This window comes from Bos mutus, chromosome 27 (assembly GCF_027580195.1).
Source record: "Bos mutus isolate GX-2022 chromosome 27, NWIPB_WYAK_1.1, whole genome shotgun sequence".
NCBI classification, from domain to species: domain Eukaryota; kingdom Metazoa; phylum Chordata; class Mammalia; order Artiodactyla; family Bovidae; genus Bos; species Bos mutus.
In genome coordinates this window covers 19,241,536-19,260,177 of record NC_091643.1, presented here as the reverse complement: position 1 = coordinate 19,260,177, position 18,642 = coordinate 19,241,536, and the positions used below count along the sequence as shown (strand labels likewise).

Below are 18,642 nucleotides of genomic sequence, written 5' to 3'. Positions count from 1 at the left end.
AAGCTAAGGTGAACTGTGTACTTATATTATCAAAATGAAAACAGTATTTAATGTCACAGGAAGAGATCCAATTCATAGGAGAGCATTTTGATATAGCAAAGACAGTGCAAGTGTGTTGGTTGCTCAGTCGTTTCCAACTCTTTGCGACCCCATGGACTGTAGTCTGCCGGGCTCCTCTATCCATGGAATTGTCCAGGCAAGAATACTGGAGTACAGTGCCATTCCCTTGTCCAGGGGATCTTCCCGGCCCAGGGATTGAACCCAGGTCTCCTACACTGCAGGCAGATTATTTACTGTGTGAGCCACCAGGGAAGCCCAACAAAGACACAGGCCCAGGACCAAATTAAGAGAATACTAACATTTGAACTTCTAGCATAAGATCCAGGAAAGAGTCTGAAAAGTAATCTCTGGTGAGATATAAGAAACAAACGAGAGTAGTGGTGTGGTAGTTGAGAGAAAAGAATGGTCACCAGCATCCACTGTTGTTGAAAGGTTGGGTCAGAAAGTGACCTTTGGATTTTGCAATGTAGAGGTCACTAATTACCTTAAGAGAATTTCTGTTATTTGAGGTCCCATTAAAGGCCATGTACACTTCTAGACAGTAGTAAACAAAACATAAAGGACTGTACTAATTTACATTCTAGTGGGAGAGACAGCCAACAAATAATATAGTTCAGATAAATAATAAGTGCCTTCAAGAAGAAAACAGGGTAATATGAAGTGAAATGCTAAAATAAAGAGGATGTCCAGGAAAGGTTCTGAAGAGTTACCATTCAACTGAGAGCTATGAGATAAAAAGCAGTTTTTAAAAACATCTCTGAATCATAGCAATAGCAATACATGAAATCGATTTGGACCTTGATTCAAATAAACTATAAGAGACACTTATGAGGTATGGAAATGTAAGCACTGACTAGATATATAAAACTATTAAAGAATTATTCTTTAGGTGTGATAAATGTATTGTTTTGTTAAGAATCATTTTCAAAACATATTGAGCTATTAAAATATCTGGAATTTTCTTCAAAATAACATGGGGAAAAATACTGTGGGAGGTAAAGGAAAGTGGATGTGAATATAGATAAAACAACATTGTGCATTAATTGTTGAAGGCAGCTGATGGTACATGGGAGTTCATTAGACACTTCTGATTACTTTTTTATATATTAAATTTTTTCTATAATAAAAAATTTTTTAAACTTCTCTGAGATGTCTCTGACTTGATCTGTAAGAGTTAAGAATCCCAAGTTTACAAAAGCGTGGAGAGGATTAAATTAGATCAGTGTTTAAAGCAACAGATAAATGTTTATAGCAGCTACTCGACAAAAAATAGCTCTCTTCCTCTCATCCCCATCTTTGCAAGTTGACTTTGGAAGATAGGAAGCTATCTGAAGGAAAAGTTTTTGAACTAGGAATTTATGTAAGAATATTTAGAGAACATTCAAAGGATGTAATATTAATGCTTGAAGTGAAGTGTGAAAGTCTCTCAGTCGTGTCCAACTCTTTGTGACCCCATGGACTGTAGCATGCCAGGCTCCTCTATGTCCATGTAACTCTCCAGGCAAGAATACTGGAGAGGGTAGCCGTTCCCTCCTCCAGGGCATCTTCTCACCCAGGGATGAACCCAGGCCTCCCGCATTGCAGGCAGATTCTTTACCATCTGAGCCACCAGGGAAGCCCTATTAATGCTTAGGATTCGCTTGGAAAACTGATGACAAGAAAACTGACATTCCACCTTCTTCAGACAATTATTTTCAAGCTTTACTTTGCATAGGAATCCTTTGGGATGCTGGTTAAAATTTCAGATTTCTGGGCTCTGCCCACAAAAGTTCTGAGCCAGAATGTCTGGAGTGGAGCTTAGGAATGTGCCTTTTTAAGAAGCATCCCAAAGAATTCTGTTGTAAGTGGTCTTTGAAATACAACACTTGGAAATACTGTTTTTAAGGTCTCAACTGACTCTAAACAACATCTATTGTTCAAAAAAATAGTCCTCAAAAAAATAGTCCTTAGGGTAGTGCTTTTTCTTTTTTTTTAAAGCTGGAAACACTGGGTCTCATGGGAAAAATCAGAGCATATTCACTTAGGATTTCTTCATGACCACGGATGCAAAAGAATATAGACCCTTCTAATCTGAAGAATAATTCCAGTTGCCCACTAATGTCATGAAGAACAAATGTCTGCAATGCCAACCCTTTTGTATTCACAAGAGCAAATTAGGGAAGATGCACTTTACTCAGCCACCAGAGCTTGTGCCCCCAAAGGATTCTCAAATGTGCTCTTTCCCTTCCCCACCCCTGCAAACACTATCTTCTCCCCAGTACGGCTTTTCCCTTTTCTCTCCTACTTACCCACCCGTCCATCCTGCTGTTGTCCCTCAGGGAAATAGTTATCTGATGGATCTAAATCAGACTTTCATTGGAGTAGTTATTCACTTTGCTAACAACTGTCCTCGTTGTAATTTTACACCTTTTCGTGTCTGTGTCACTAAACTGCAAGTTCCTTGAGGACAGAAACTGTATCTAGTTTTTCATCACTTCATATATGGTAAATGTTCAATCGCTTTGCAGGACGACTTAACTAAATGTATTTGTACCTCTGCTTTCTCCTTTTCTCCTAGCCCTGTTACAAAAACAAAAGCGACTCTCACAGATTCCCAAGAGCTTGGATTTGTATTAAATCCCGTTTGTATTTGTATTAAATCCCACCTGTTACTGGGTTCCGCCGCTCCTACTTCGCGAGGTGGGTCTCACCAGAACCCCGGTTCTGTGTCAGAAAGTGAGGAGCCAAGTGCAGGCCACCCAACTGGCCTTACAGCTCCTTTATTACAGGACGGAGGGGGAAAAGAACTGGGTGCCCTCTGAAGAACGCTAAAGGACTCCCCCAGAGGCATCACACCACGCGTCCCAAGGGGACGGCTTCCAGTCGCGTTCTTTCTCCTCAAAGGATGTAGGAGGTTGCGGGATGCCCGTTGGGGGCTTCGGGATGAAGCTGGTGTTTCCACCGCCCCTGAACCGAGACGGGGGCGGAAAGCCTTGGAGAGCGATGATCCCACAACAGCGCAGCTGAGGAGGAAGGGGCCTGGACCCACGGTCCCCAGTCCGGCGCGCCCCCCGCGCCCCCGCGCGAGCGTGAGCCGCCGGCGGAAGTGCTGCGTCGCGCACTTCCGGGTGTTGTCTGGCCGCCGCCGCCGCGCGTCTACGGTCTCCAGGCCGCCGCCGCCGCCTCGGGTCCCGGAGGCAGGAGCGACGTCACCACCATGGCCGGCATCAAAGGTGGGCCTGGGGCGCTGAGCCCGGGCGGGCTGGGCTGCCGCTCCGAGAGAGGGGATGGGGGGCCCACGCGGGGCCCACACGCCGTCTCTCGGGACCCGGCGCGCGCCGCGGGGCTCCCTGCGTTGGCGGCTGACTCCCGGCTCCCCCCGACCGCGACCCCAGCCTCCGACCTCCGGCCTCCGGGCCGCGGTGGGCGCGGCGGCCTCCCGGAAAGGACTGGGCAGGGTCCGCGGCTCCCGCGTCAGCCCTCGCCCGGTGCTGAGCTCGGCCGCCTAGCTCCCTCCCGTCGCCCCCCGGTGCGAAGAATTGAAGTGGCCCCGCCGGGCGTTCGGAGTCCCGCAGCCAGCCGCTCGGCTCCACACACACGCGTTTTGCAGGAGTTTGCAGCCGAGGGTTTTGCCCTGTGTGGTTTTGAGGGGGTTGAGGAGGCCGCCAGAGATGCCAGTTATGGAAAATCGGTGTCATTCCCCATTTAAAGGCACAAGTGCGATCTTTTCGGATGCTGAGCCGAACCGAGCCCCCAGGAATGCTCTGGAAGGGCTTTAGGATGGTTCTTTCCCAAACCTTGGCGATCACATCCGCGTCAGGACCCAAACTCTAAGCTTCACGCTCCTAAAACGGATGCGTTTTGATTTGTGGTGTTGGTCTGACTATGTAAAGCCCGTGAGCGACCCCAAAGGGCTCCTTTTCCCTCCCCTCTCCACAGTTGGACCTTGAGGCTTTTTCACATTTCAATGTTTTTATTAAGTTAGGGTTTGTTTTTTTTTTTTCAAGGTAAAAGGGTTTTTTATTAAAACTCAATGAAAAAGTTCTCGTTTTATTTGTCTATTTCCTTTAAAAAAAATGTTGCTTTTTTTTTTCTCCAGCTGTTTGGTAGTTTTGTTAGGTTAGAAGCGAATAACCATCAACAATGTTTTCAACTTAATTCTTGACAACGAATTACATTGATTTCCTGACCTGCGGCTTTGTTTGAAGGGCAGGCAAGCAGGAAGTGAAGAACTTCAGTAACAGTGTTTTTTCTGTGTTTTTTTATTTTCTTCAAGGACAGCTTTTGCTGAGCTTCTTCCCCAGAGTCACATGTTTACTGTTTCTTGTTTATTTATAATGTCTGGAAACATTTCCGGTAGAAAACTTTGTCAGTTGAGCAGCTGGGATAACTTTCCTGTCTCCTTTTGAACTATAACACACCTTTTAAAATACCTGTGTGAAAGGTAGTCATGGTAGAAATGTTGTGATTTTTAGGATGTTGTCAGTTTCCCAGTTCTTCCCCATTTCTGTACTGTCAATTAATATAGGAGTCTCTCTCCCAAGAAAATAACTTTGTAATTATGGGGAGGTGAGTATTAATCAGCAGAAAGTATCTCAAACGGAATTGTACTTACACTTTGGTTTCAGTACAGTTTTCTGATTGTTGTGATTGTTATCAGGATGTTTTCTTCTTGTTGACCTATCTTTATGTTAGTGAAAGTCACTCAGTCCAACTCTTTGTGATCCCGTGGACTATACAGTCCATGGAATTCTCCAGGCCAGAATACTGGAGTGGGTTGTGGTCCCGCTCTCTGGGGGATCTTCCCAGCCCAGGGATCGAACCCAGGTCTCCTGCATTGCAAGTGGATACTTTACCAATTGAATCCTGGATACTTCTCAAGTCATTTGTCTATTAAGTGAAGTTGCTCAGTCGTGTCTGACTCTTTGTGACCCCATGAACTGTAGCCTACCAGGCTCCTCTGTCCATGGGATTCTCCAGGCAGTAGTCCTGGAGTGAATTGCCATTTCCTTCTCCAGGGGATCTTCCCAATCCAGGGCCATTGTTTACAGACTCTTTACAGTCTGAGCCACCAGGGAATCCATTTGTCTATTACTTTGTTACATATTGGATTTTTCTGGTAACTCCCAGTTCAGGTCCCTTCTCCTATTCCAATCTTTTTGTAATCACAGAAACCACACCCAGTGTCTTAAGAGTTGATAATTGGCCTGTTCCACCCCTAACCTGGAGGCTTTGGGAGTAGAAACCAGACTCATCTAAGCTTTGCCTTCTGAATGTTGCATCACTTAATTACAGTGTTTAATTTTGCCTTGTTGATCTGTCATCTAGGACAACCGTTTATACATAGATGGCAAGATTTGTATATACATCAACCTAGTTGTTGATTCCTAAGACTGGAGGAACTTTACACTTTTGAGAACTCTTTTTGAGCAGTTTATCTAACCCCATTGGTATTTATCTTATCCAGTATGACCCAGAAGTAAGATGTCACACAAAGTAATCTTTTGATACCTGAATCTTATCTCGAAAGTTCCTTGTTTGTTTTTTCTAATAAGTCGTCATTAACTTTTTAAGAGCACACTAAAAAGAATTTAGACTCTTTTTTGATGATAAGAATATAAGTAATTTTTCTCTATCATAGAACAGTGTTAACCACAGCAACCAAGTTCTAAGGTTACTAATCTCCTGGCCAAGATTATCACAAATCTGGTATGCTTTTTGAGATTTTTTATGCCTGATTTAACTGGAATTTTTTTTTTCCAGTTTCTTCCCTCCAATCAGAGGGCAGTTCTTGTCCGCAGCTCTCCTCCTGTTTCTCATCATTTTCAATATGGGAATCAAAATAAGCTTACAAAATTTTGTGCTCATACGATACAGATAACAGTAATTGCGTCCAGGAAAGGAAGGTTACTTTTCACTTAACTTTGTTCTGGGTACATGAATTGCCTATTGAAATATATATGTATAAGTGAGCATAGGTGATTGTTTAAAATAAAAGGTTTCATTATACAACAATTGTCACAAAAATCAAATAAATAACTTCTGAATAAGAGGGTAAAGAATGTTAGCTTTAACATGTGGGTTTTGTGACATCTGTGTGGTCTTTCTGTTTCCGCCAGGTTTGTAAGCTATAGTCTGCGTAAATGGCTTTTGTATACACAAGGTGTTAGTATAGTTATGAACTGAGCTGTTAGGCAGTTACCTTTCAAAAAGCAGAGTTGATTTTGTTTATTTTTTTTACTTCTTCAGCATGTCTTATAACAAGTATCTTAGTGTTCAGAGAATTATTTGCATTTTAGATCTAGTCCAACCCTTATTTTATAGAAGAAAGAACTGACGCTCAGATGACTTTCATAGTCAGATAGTAAGTGGCTGATAGGAGCTGGGCCCCACTGCCTCTTGACTCTCACTTGCAACTGTTTCTGCTCAGCTGCACTGGGCTCTCTCCTGTCTTCTTTTTTCCATCTCCCCACCCTGTCTCTTTTCCTTCAGCCTCCTTTCGTTCATTCCACACATAATTATTATGGAGCGTTAAGAGCTGAGGCCTGAGAATCAGTAGAAAACCTCTGTTCTCTGCTCTCTTGGTGTGAACAGCTTAGAAGGAAAGAGAAACAAATCTGTATAGCATTGCAGAAACATTTATACTGAACTATTTTCATGTCTGGTTGTCCAAATGTCATGGTAATTCGATAGCTTAAATGTATTCAAAATCGGTTACTCTACTAATCTGTGTTTACCAAGCATGTATTTTACACTTCAGTTTAAGGAAATTATTAATTGATGATGACACATAAAATTATATTTTTTCTGAGAACAAACCAAAAACCTAGCTGCTGTGATAAATGATCACAGGGGAGGCACGCCAGAGCAAAGAGGGCCTCCGCATGTGTGCCCCAGCCTGAAATGTCCCCCCGCATAGCCACAAGGTTGATTCACTTCTTCATTTCACATAGATCTCTGTCCAGATGTCTGCTCATCAGAGATGGCTTCCAGGCCGATATATCTAGAATAGCACTCTTACGCCCTTGGTTTTTGTTTTTTTTAAATAACGTTTGACATTTTTTTACTTTTTAAAAAAAAAATCAATTTATTCTCCCACTAGAACATAAGCATGAGGGCAAGAATTTTAATTTCTTTTCTTTGCCCTGTCTCCAGTGTTAAGAACAGTGTGCAGTGCTCAGGAGGCACTCAGTAGATATTTGCAGAGTGAAGGAATAAATAAACATAATAGGGGGAATGGGTCTAGTTAGGGGCTTTTCGAAAACTTCACTGATTCAGAGGTAACTGGGCTGAGATCTAAAGGAAAAGCAGGAGCTCATGTGGCGGAAAGAGGCCAGAGCTGGGATAAGAATGCAAGCTCCTAAGTTGTTCACAGCCTTGCCTTGTTCGTTAACATCACCCCAGCACCTGTTAGGTATTTGGCTCTCTGTAGACATTTCTTGAATGAAATGAGTGAATGAAAAAGTATCTGAGGTAGAAAGGATAGCATATGCAAAGGGCCTGTGGTTGAGAGAGCCGCTGACTTCCAGGAGGGGAAAGAAGGCCAGTACAGATGCAGAGGCCAAGGGGTGCAGCCTGGGGTGAATGCGTGTCCTCCCAAGCAAGCAAGACCAGCTTCCGAGGACCTGTCTTGAACTGAACAAAACATGGTAAGCTCGGTATTTACCTCACTGTTGACGTCGCATTCCCTTGGAAACTTAAAGCTCCTCCTTTGCCACAAATTAAAGTGCAGATATTTTTATTTTTATTTTCCTTGTGCAACTGAAAATCTAATGGCATTAAGGACGAAGTAAATGTGTTCAGGGTTGACATGACCTACATCAGTGATCGGAATGAAAACTAAATCTGCTCAGCTCCCATGTCTGTGGGTGTCCTTGATTATGACCATTTTAATTCAGAGAAGTATATCTAATTCTGAGCAGCATTTAACCCCTTAAGTGTTAATTTTGGTTTATGTATGTTGAGTCTTGTCTTGCTAACTTGTAGACTTTTGACAGCTCTTTTGAATTTTAATGTTTCTGTTAAGGTTAATAGACTGCATCGTTGGACAAAAAAAGAAAGTTATTCTTTTAGCCACTATTAGTTGTGGAAATAGAGGTTATGTGGAGCTCAAACTGATCATTTATTTCTTTGCTTAATTCTAGACTGTTGATTAACTATACTTTTTCAAGAACATTGTTTCTACTCACTGATATATGTAAAAACACTTTCTAAAATATATGCTTTGTATCAGGGTGTGTGGGTGTTGTTTGTGTGTGACCTCAGAAACTGTATTTCGCCTACAGAATGCATCTATGGCTTGTGATGACATCTTAAAATGGTGATACAACTGAAGGATTGTACCTGTAATCCTGAATATTTTCTGATGTGTAGCAGCTTAGGGAAAGAAATCTGGCTGTAGTTTTGCAAGCTATTTAAAGATCTATAGCAAAATTAATTGAGATTATTGATTACTGGTACCCTTGAACACTTTTCATCTGTACACGCCAGGGGTGAATGTGCAAGAAGCAGTCACTGATCAGGAGAAGTTTTCCCACAGATGAGGCCTCTAAAGTCCAGTAAAGCTGATTGCAGAGTTTCTCCACAGACTGCTTTTGAAAACTGTAGAGATCTGTGGAGTAAATGTCATATCACACTGGGCTTCCCCCATGCCTCAGCAATAAGGAGTCTGCCTGCAATCAGGAGACTTGGGTTCAGTCCCTTGGTGGGGAAGATCCCCTGGAGAAGAGAATGGCAACTCACTCCAGTGTTGTTGCCTGGAGAATCCCACAGACAGGGAAGCCTGGCGGGCTACAGTCCATGGGGTCACAAAGAGTTGGACACGACTTAGTAACTAGACAACAAATACCATACTAAAGGCTGGAGAAGCATTGATCTTGCAGACTGGGATAGGACTCCTTTGACATGGGACCATTAATTTGGGAATGTGGTAATGTGCCGGCCATCTGTCAGGGCTTTGAAAATCAGTATCACTGTATTTTGCTTTGAAGATGCCTCAAATAGCTTATTCCAAGACAAGATAACTCTAGCTTTCGAAGATGAGTCACTAATACCTTTGCTTTTTTGTTGTGTTTTGTCTGCTTTTTGCTTCTGGGATTTCAGGGAATATTCTGACTGCTAATAGTAATGTTAATAAAAATAAATGTTGATTTAATTGCTGTTTCTGTTTGACTTTTTATTTACTCTGCAGCTTTGATTAGCTTGTCCTTTGGAGGAGCAATTGGACTGATGTTTTTAATGCTTGGATGTGCCCTCCCAATATACAAGTATGTAACGTTTTTGTCTTTTTGTGTTTAAGTGTAAGGTTTTTCTACTTTTACCCACTGAGCCACCAGGGAAGCCCTACTTTTAAAGTTAAAACACTTTTTTTTTTTTTACTGCAATAGAAGTAAACCTGAGAAATGGTCATTTGTTAAGGATAAACTTTTAAGTCTTCACTTAAAATTTGTTTGAAAGTATTTTAGGACAGCAGCATGTAGAAAAGACTTTGGCTGTTGTTCCTTGACTACTCCTGAGCTTTTAATGGCCAGATAGTGAAATGCTAACCCATCACTACTGCTTCATCTGGAGAACCAATTGATTAAGTTATAGACAAGAAAATGTAAAATGTCTTTTTCAACACAAACAAAAAACTGTAAGCAGAGTCAAGAGCAACTGACAAAGAAAAAAGTTATGTAAACAATTACTCTATAAGACAGAATTTTTTAAATTAATAGGCTAAATTAGTAAGAAAAATACAGACAGCACAATAGAAAAGCGAACAACAAATACGTAAAAAGGACTGCCGTTTGCTAATAAGAACATGAAAATATACTCAACCTCACTCAAAATTAGGACTTCCCTAGTGGCTCAGTGATAAAGAATCCTCCTGCCAATGCAGGAGATAATCCCTGATCCAGGAAGATCCCACATGCTGCAAAGCAACTAAGCCCATGTGCCACGACTGTTGAGCCTGTGCTCCACCAGAGAAGCCATGGCACTAGAGAGTGGCCCCCGATTGCCACTACTGGAGAAAGCCTGTGCGCAGCGAGGAAGACCCGGCACAGCCGTAAATAAATAACACAAAAACTTTTGTAAGTTACATGAAATCAATGGGCAAAGGTAAAAGATAGGACAGACAAGCATTGTCATGTACTCTGGGTGGAAGTTCAAACAGGTGCAAGTCCTGGGTGACCAGTTTGCCTGTAGCTCTCAAAATGTATCCTTCCACTTCTTAGAATTAACTCATACAAATCTATTTGAAGATGTTTACAAAGATATGTGTGTCGGGAGAGTATGGATATTCATGGCGGCCTTGTTTATAATACCAACAACAACAGGAAAACTGGAAGCATCCTAAAGGTCTATCAAAAGAAAAATGATAAATTAGTACATCCACTGATGCAAATACCGGGTCGTCTTATAAAGGACAAGAAAGGGCTGTGGTTGCTAATCTGTTAAACAGGCTATCTTATTAAATTTAAAAGTGCAGTGATTCATTCATATCTCTAAAGTTTATCCATATGGGAATCTGGAAAGACCCACACCAGTAGAACTGGGAAAGAGAAGACAGGGAAGACACAGGTAACCTGGATTTTTCACTTACTGTCATTTTGTATTTTTTGCATATGTTTTCCCTTAAACTTATGCCCATTTGTAATTTTTTGTTGTCATTCTCAAAATATTCAGCAGAAGATTTTTAGGAGAAACACATAGATAAATCTTTGCTTATCATGAGCCTCTAAGTACAAGCAAATCTCCATTATGATATGTATTTTATGGCAGTTTTAAAGCCATCTATTTTATTTTAACATTTTATTTTGAAATAATGATGGACTGTCAAGAAGCTGCAAAAATAGCACAGAGAAGTTCTGGCACCCTTCACCCATCTTCTCCCAGTGGTAATATCTTACATAAGTGTTTTATATCATCCAAACCAGGAAAGGACATGGCACGATACAATAGCTAGATGATTTTTATTGTGATAAAGTTGACATTCTGATTGAAAGTCTTCAGTATTACTTTCAGTTCATTTTCTGTATGCAGTATTTTGGGAGTTCCTAGTGAACTAAGGAAAGTTTGGGGGTGTTCCAGCTTCATGCCAAAGCAGGATTTTAGAAGTGAAGGTTATGAATCTTGAATTTTAAAAATTACTGTGTTAACAATGCCATTTTTCATATGCCTTTTTATTTATAACCTAAAAATATTTTTAATTTGGGGCCTTAATTCCAACTGTTAAAAATCATAAAGCATTTTCTTTTCATTTAAGAAATATTTAATCAGTGTATCGTAGTTGACTTTAGGAATACTGTGACTCAAAATGTTTCTCTTTTTCAGTGTTCAGCTTATAGCTTATATTTAAACAATGTCATATTTGTACCTTCCAGTATACTTTGGTCCTTATTTTTAAAAAAGAGTATATTCTGTGTGTAGGAAAATGACAAAGACAGCAAAAACTACATTAACTTATTTTTCCTTTTCTAGCCAATACTGGCCCCTCTTTGTTCTGTTCTTCTATATCCTTTCACCTATTCCATACTGCATAGCGAGAAGACTAGTGGACGATACGGATGCTATGAGTAACGCCTGTAAGGAACTCGCCATATTTCTTACAACAGGCATTGTGGTCTCAGCTTTTGGCCTCCCTATCGTATTTGCCAGAGCAAATTTGGTAAGTGACAGCATTCTCCTACTCACAATTTTGCAGTAGACTATGTTCAGTTTTTCTCAGGAAAAAAAGTCTGTTAAATAACATGAAAAAGAGATGAGAGACATAGGAACCTAGAAGATGAGAGAGAAAAATCTTACTTTTGTTGTTGTTAATTGGTAAAAATACTGAAATGCATTGGCAGCAGCGGTTGGCATGCCAGTACTTCACTCTCAGAATTGGGCACATGGGGACTTCCCTGGTGGTCCAGTGGTTAAGACTCCATGCTCCCAATACAGGGGCCCAGGTCCAACGCCTGGTCAGGGAACTAGGATCCCGCATGCCACATGGTGCGGCCAAGAACTTAAATAGATAGGTAACAGTTGGGGGCATGGACTCGCCCAGTGCTGCACAACCCCAGGCCTACCCTGTACAGCTTACAACATTGAAGACCTGAGGAAATCTCTGCAGGTGGGAAGGTACCAAAGAATAGAAGAGACCTCCCTGACTCACCAGTCAGATTTGCTCCTCCGTGTCTGGGAAGATGGAGATAGCAAAGAAGACAGGCTGGCCACCCTTCCACACACACAGGGCAGTGACTCCCCCTGCCTCTCTAATAGACCATACATGAGCACATGTGCATCTCTGATGCTTATAGTCTGCTCTCTAGGTGAAATTTTTAGATTCTAAGGAAGATTTGAAGCAAACTTCTCTGAAAACAGAAAATCATAGAATTCTATGCTGCCTCTTCATAACCCAGAAGTCAAGCTTGCTTTTCAAAAATGATTATCTTCCATGCCTTTCTGTCTCTTTAAAGGAATCACAGGTCTGCAAGAATAGCCAGGTCTACAGGAACAGCCATTATGTGTTCAGCAGTGTCAGAGTCATTATTACAAGTCGTCTTTGTTTTGGATCGTGGTTGGCGTACAACTGGAATCTTGATCGCTTTTCATTTCCTTGTTGTTTTTCATGTCTGTTAACTGAGCATTTCTGTCTTACATCTGTAGATCGAGTGGGGAGCTTGTGCACTCGTCCTCACAGGAAACACTGTCATCTTTGCAACTATCCTGGGCTTTTTCTTGGTCTTTGGAAGCAACGATGACTTCAGCTGGCAGCAGTGGTGAAAGGAATCACTGAACTCTCGTCACATGGACTTCTTGTCATGTCTCGGCTGTCCGCGCACAGGAGACAGGGCAGTGATGCTGAGCAGTGGAGCAGGCCTCTCGGGGGTGTTCCAGGTGCTCCCTTCTCACTTGTATTGTAAGCATACTGTTTTCACAGAGACTTGCTGAAGGATTAAAAGGATTTTCTCTTTTGGAGGAGCTTGACTGATTTCACACTTATCTCTAGTATGCTTTTTGTGGTGTCCTGCTGATTTTAAAATATTTATGTGTTTTTCCTGTTCAGTTTTTTTTTTTAATCAATATGCAATGTTAAACATTTTTTAAATGTAATAACCATTTGCATTGGTTAGGCATTAGAGTTCTGCTGGCTACTACTGGGCTAAATACATTTTTTCCCTTAAAATTGTTTAACCTCCATTACTACACATAGTTATAAAAATAAATTTTTCATTCAGTCAGGATGACATCACTCCCAATTTTATGCAAACATGCAGACCATTAGCATACCTTATAGACTATATACTCAATGCAAATCTAGCTGCATTTATACCTCAGAGGGGCCAAGTGTTAATGCCGTGCCCTCCATAATAGTTGCTGGTTTTGCCAGAAAGCAGGTGTTTTGTGAATTGAAAATTATTTTATGGAATTGTTGCAAAGGAGTGCTTTTATTCTCAGTTGCTAGAAGAACTTAGGGTTAAAGGTAAGGGTGTAAAAACAGATTTTTGAGACATGGTTTTTATTTATGTTTATTATAGTTAGAGTGAGTCGCATGGCAGGAAGAAATGAGGTTGAAATTCCATTTTTTAAAAATCCTGTTTCTATTTATAAGTGAAATTTTTGATCTTTCAGGCTTTCATGTTTTGCGTGGGTAAAGGGACACACGGGGAACTGTACTGACACTGGAAGTATGTTTGCACCCTACGTACTAGAATACCTCCTCCAGCTTCCTCCTTGTGACTGACTTTATACACTGTATGTATTCAGTAAAGTGTGTTTTCCCATTCAGTTTAGTAACACCTTAAATTAGAGGTGAGTGCTCTGCCATACATTCAGAGTGTCCCTGCCCCACACAGAAGGCCTTGAGGTGATTAAAGTGACTTCTTAGTCTTGCCAGTCATATATTAACACCTTAAGATCCAGAACATGGGAATGGTAGTACTTATTCCCTAAGGTTGTATCATACGTGTTTTTACAATACTTAAGACGAGTTTCCTGTGTACTTCTCAACATTTTTTTTCTTTCACCCTCAGAGATACACTGTTTCCTTTTATAAATGGCCTTGATTGTGTGAATTCATGCAAAGCAGCCCAATCCAGCTGTGTGGCAGCTTGAGAGGCAAACCTGACCCCCAGATTCCCAGTAACCAGGCATGATCAAGTTGTCGTGGTCACTCACCTCTCCCGCAATGATCAGTGTTTGTTTCAGGAGTTTTGAAAATAGTCCAGGTCTGACAGTATTTTGTTAAGGACATTTGTTTGTATGTTTATTCAGTATACTTACTTAAAAATCTGTTTTGGCTTCAGATGAAACAGTAATCACAACAACTATTTCATTCTATAAAGTTGATTTCTCAAAAAAAATGGGAACAGATTGTGGGTTTATTCAACTTTCTACTAGAGATGCCTCAAGGCTTCTTTGCCCAACCCAAGTTTTTACTTTGAGCCGTGAGATGGGCAGCAGGATGAAATGCCGGCGTGTGGCTGTCGCATCTGCACACAAGCTGAAGGCAGCTTGCGGTGTCACGAGGTAGGCCTAAAGACAAAGGGACAGCTGCTCACGGAGCAGGCAGCTGGAGGTAGAGTTGGGAACTCAGTGCCTGTGATCTACTCGAGTTTTTCTTTTTGCCAAAAGTACAGTCTCTGGTCCTTCCCTGTTTTCTGTTCTAGAGTGTCAGTGCGGTGCACTGCTACTGTCTTATTTCCTTGGCCGTAGACTCTTTTTCTAGCAGCTGCGGATTTCTTCTGTATAATAATCACCCTGGCAGCATTGTGTCTTTGACCTTGCACACTAGCTTGACATAGTGCTGTCTCTGATTTCTAGGCTAAAATTACTTGAGGGCTGAATTTTCCATAGAATGTGCACTGACCCTGCATTGCCATTCTTCTATGGAAAGAGAACTTTTGATGATGAAACAATAAAGATTTTAAATATCCGCTTTAGTTTGTGGGTGTTTTTGAAATGAAAACGTACAACACACTTCAGTTGCTGAAGTGCATTATCCATTTTAAGAATGTGCTATAAAACAGGGAGGACATTAGTTGTTAATCTTGCAGAAGTTTCACTTCCAAAATAAAAGTGAAACTGTAGTAATACTACAGTGAAGCCATATGATATTGAGCTGTAGTCAAAGGACTGGTAATTTGGAGGAGTAGAACTTTGACCTAACCTTTTAAAAAACGCTGTAGAAGGTTTTGTTGACATAACAAGGCTACTGACCATCTAATGTTAAGGTTGTACTTGTTCTTAATTTTCAGAACTCTTTTATGACTTCACGTTTTATTATAATTTATTATTGTTTGTCATTAGAGCATTTTGCTTTTTGCAAACATTTCAAACAGGTAAATGTTAAAAAAAAATTGATCTGTGTGGTACAGTGTGAACAGAGAAAAGTAGTGTTCTCTTTTATCAAAAATGAATCTTAAAAAGAATCTTGCCCCAATTGTCGTACTTACAATCTCATTATATGTTTAAAAAAATTCAAATTATAGGGTCTTAGAGTCTGCTTTAATATGATTTTGGGGAAATCAAATAATGAAGACCATAAAACATTCCTCTTTCAATTATAGTTCTGTTTTCTTTTGTGTATTTAGAGGCAGTACTAAAAAGAGAACTCATGAATTTTTAATTTCAGTAGAATGGCTAATACTGTAAAAGAAAAACTGTCACAGTTTATAGCCATAGGAACCATCAAATAGAATAAAATTTTATAGAACAAACAAGTATTCGCGTATGTATTTGTAAGAGCATTAATATTAGGTTGACCAAAAAGTTTCATTTTGGATTTTCCATAAGGTGTTACCAAAAAAATGAATGAACTTTTGGGCCAACCCAGTACTTTATAGGGCTTCCCCAGTGGCTCATCAGTAAAGAATCCACCTGCAAGGCAGGGTTCGAAGCCTTGGTCAGGAAGATCCCCTGGAATAGGAAATGGCACCCCACTCCAGTATTCTTGCCTTGGAAATCCCATGGACAGAGGAGTGTGATGGGCTATAGTCCATGGGATCACAAAGAGTCGTACACTACTTAGCGACTAAACAACAGTACTTTATAATTTAGATTTATGGTTTGGCATTTAATATCAGAAATGTCTTTTTCTCTTGTCAAATCAATTTAATGTTTAATATTATGTAACTGTAGTGTGGAATAAGTGTCAATGAACTTGTGTAGACTTGTGAACCTCCAAAATGGGCAGATGTTTTCCTGAAAGCTAGGTATACTTACATTGAACATTTGAAGATTGTTTCTAAAACTGTTCACAGCTGAACAATTTCTTGGAATTAAACTAAGTTGGATAGATTTTTCCTTATTTTCATCGTGCTCCAAAACATAGGTAAGAATCAGCTCTAAAACCAAATTATGAGTATGGCAGTGAAGAAGGATGTTAGTCTCCTAATGATTAAGAAAAGCTTGGTGTGAGAATTCCCTGGCAGTCCAGCGGTGAGGACTCTGCGCTTTCACTGCAGGGCCTGGGTTCAAGTTCAGTCCCTGGTCAGGGAACTAAGATCCCACAAGACAATTTGTGGCCCCCCAAAAAAAAGCTCAATCCTGGAAAAGTTCTTTGTTCCCAGTGAAACCTATGAACTAAAGGACTGCATTCTAGATACTCTTGGGGAACATGAAAAGATGAGGGCACGGGGTCCCTCTTGGAGCTAGGAGTCTACTGAGCTAAGACGCAAAAATGGACCACAGGAAGCTGATCCTATGCACGCCAAAGGAGTGTGTGGGTTCACCGGAAGAAACGGTTAGGGAAGCAAAGCTGAGCTGGAGGGAGTTTCCTGTCCTGCTCTGGCCGGTCTGCTGCTGCAGGCAGGGTCGTGGAGCGGGTCTCCAGGGCAGCGTCCTGGCCGTGGTTCCTCAGCTCCCTGGGGTGCAGAAGGCGACAGGCACAGCAGCAGCGGTGATCGCAGGGCTTCTTGATTCTGACCCTGATCTCTGGGTCCCACATACAATGGCGATGTGAGAGGTGGTGAGACTTAGTAAATGATCAAGCAGATCCGCTGATGAATTTGTGTGGGGGAACGAAGAGTCAAGGGTGACTACCAGATTGTCAGTTGTGCATGTCAGGGGCTTGGGGTGAAAGAGATGTAATGAGGGAGGGTGTGAAAAGTAAACGGCAGAGGTGGACACCATGTCCCAACCACTGGTTCGTTACATCGATGGGTAACCTAAGGATATCATCATCTGCCTTGTTTAAAACCTTTACCAGACAAGATGGTACCCTTGACCCTTTGACCTTGTAACTGGTTTGTCAGTTCCTTGAGGGGTGACATGGTAGCACATGTCTTGTCCTCATGGTTACACTGGGCTCTGGAGTCAGACTGCCTGGCCCCAAGCTCTTACACTAGATACGTCACACAAGTGTGGTTTTTCTCCTTTCTGGGTCTCATATCCACATCCATAAAAGGAGGGTGATCATAGTAGTTACTTCATAGGGTGCTTGTGGGGTTCAAGGATGACACGCAGAGGGCTCACAGCAGCTGTGCGTGTTCAACGTTAGCCGTTTTTACTGTTTCTCATAGCAGTTCTCTGTACTGATAAGCAGTTCCTTCTCACACAAGGAGACAAACTGAAAATCCAGTCTCTTTAGATAATCTATTTGCAGACACATCACTGTCAGCCTTATAGTACCTCTTGGAAATACTGTTAACCTCCTTGTTCCCTGTCAGTGCCACAGTACTTTGGGGAAATCAGGAGATCTGTTGACTCTAATAGACCCTGCCAGCTGCTGTGACACGTGCTTCCGGTGGATAAGGACATGTGATCCTACTGCCCCCTCCGCTCCTGTCTTGGAACTGAGATGTGGTACACATTTTTTAAAAAGAAATACATTGCTAAACGTTTTTAAAGCAAGAAGGGGAAGTCATGGTGGATGTGAAGCTAAGAAATCCCTGAGAAAATGAAACCATCGGGGATTGAGTTGAAGAGAGAAGCTGTCGCCTGAAACATGGGTGGCAGGTGCGTGGGTGAACACTACCCTAATAGGTGGCAGTCCTGCTGGGGAGGCCCGGTACCACCGCAAGTGGTGGAACCCGGGGCCAGGACAGGTTTGGGCAACGTACAGAGAGGAAAGTCACAAGGGGATTTATGTGGGGTGCTGCAGCACAAGCAGCCAGGCCAGCAGGTCCACCTACACCAGACACACACCCATCCCCGTCTCACACCCTCTAGGGTGGGAAGAACCCGCATCCTGCAGTAGGGAGAACGGGAACATCCAAGTCCAGGAGGCCAGCCACCAGGAGACCCTGCTTGGCAGCACATCTTTTTTGGCAGTGAACACACTGCACCTACCCTTAGGCAGAATGCTCACTCCAGAGTGGCAGACGTTCTACCCAGGGGTCTCAAAGGGGAGCACCCAGGCAGGGATAACCAAGCAGTTGAGGAGAGCCCGATGGAAGAAGACAGATTCACAGAATTTACCTTCAGGGGAACAGTTGACAAAACAAAAAGACCTCCATGCTTACAGTTCCAAGTACTGGAACCATCCATTGGCCCAGAAGGTCTTGCCAAGTGTACAAAATCAGGTTGATGAAGTCAAGTCACAGAACATTTTACATTTCTCGCACCCAAACCCAATTAGGATTCCCCAGGACTGAACGCTGGAGAACTATTTTTCCTCAAGGCTCTTCTAACTAC

The 18,642-nt window shown here is 41.8% G+C and overlaps 1 protein-coding gene across 1 annotated transcript; it reads left to right on the top strand.

Annotated features, from left to right (window-relative positions):
* The first annotated feature begins 3,050 nt into the window (after positions 1 to 3,050).
* On the top strand, positions 3,051 to 13,004 carry LEPROTL1 (leptin receptor overlapping transcript like 1). The gene is made up of 4 exons (XM_070364269.1): positions 3,051 to 3,272; positions 9,230 to 9,305; positions 11,503 to 11,689; positions 12,673 to 13,004. The coding sequence occupies exons 1-4, from the start codon at positions 3,257 to 3,259 to the stop codon at positions 12,787 to 12,789; spliced, it is 396 nt and encodes a 131-aa protein (XP_070220370.1). The 5' UTR covers positions 3,051 to 3,256; the 3' UTR covers positions 12,790 to 13,004.
* Positions 13,005 to 18,642: the final 5,638 nt, after the last annotated feature.

What these genes read in the sequence shown, in the direction of transcription:
- LEPROTL1 (XM_070364269.1), top strand. An exon ending in TGTGCCCTCCCAATATACAA is followed by an intron (nt 9,306 to 11,502) that starts GTATGTAACGTT and finishes TTCCTTTTCTAG; the next exon opens with CCAATACTGGCCCCTCTTTG. An exon ending in TATTTGCCAGAGCAAATTTG is followed by an intron (nt 11,690 to 12,672) that starts GTAAGTGACAGC and finishes TTACATCTGTAG; the next exon opens with ATCGAGTGGGGAGCTTGTGC.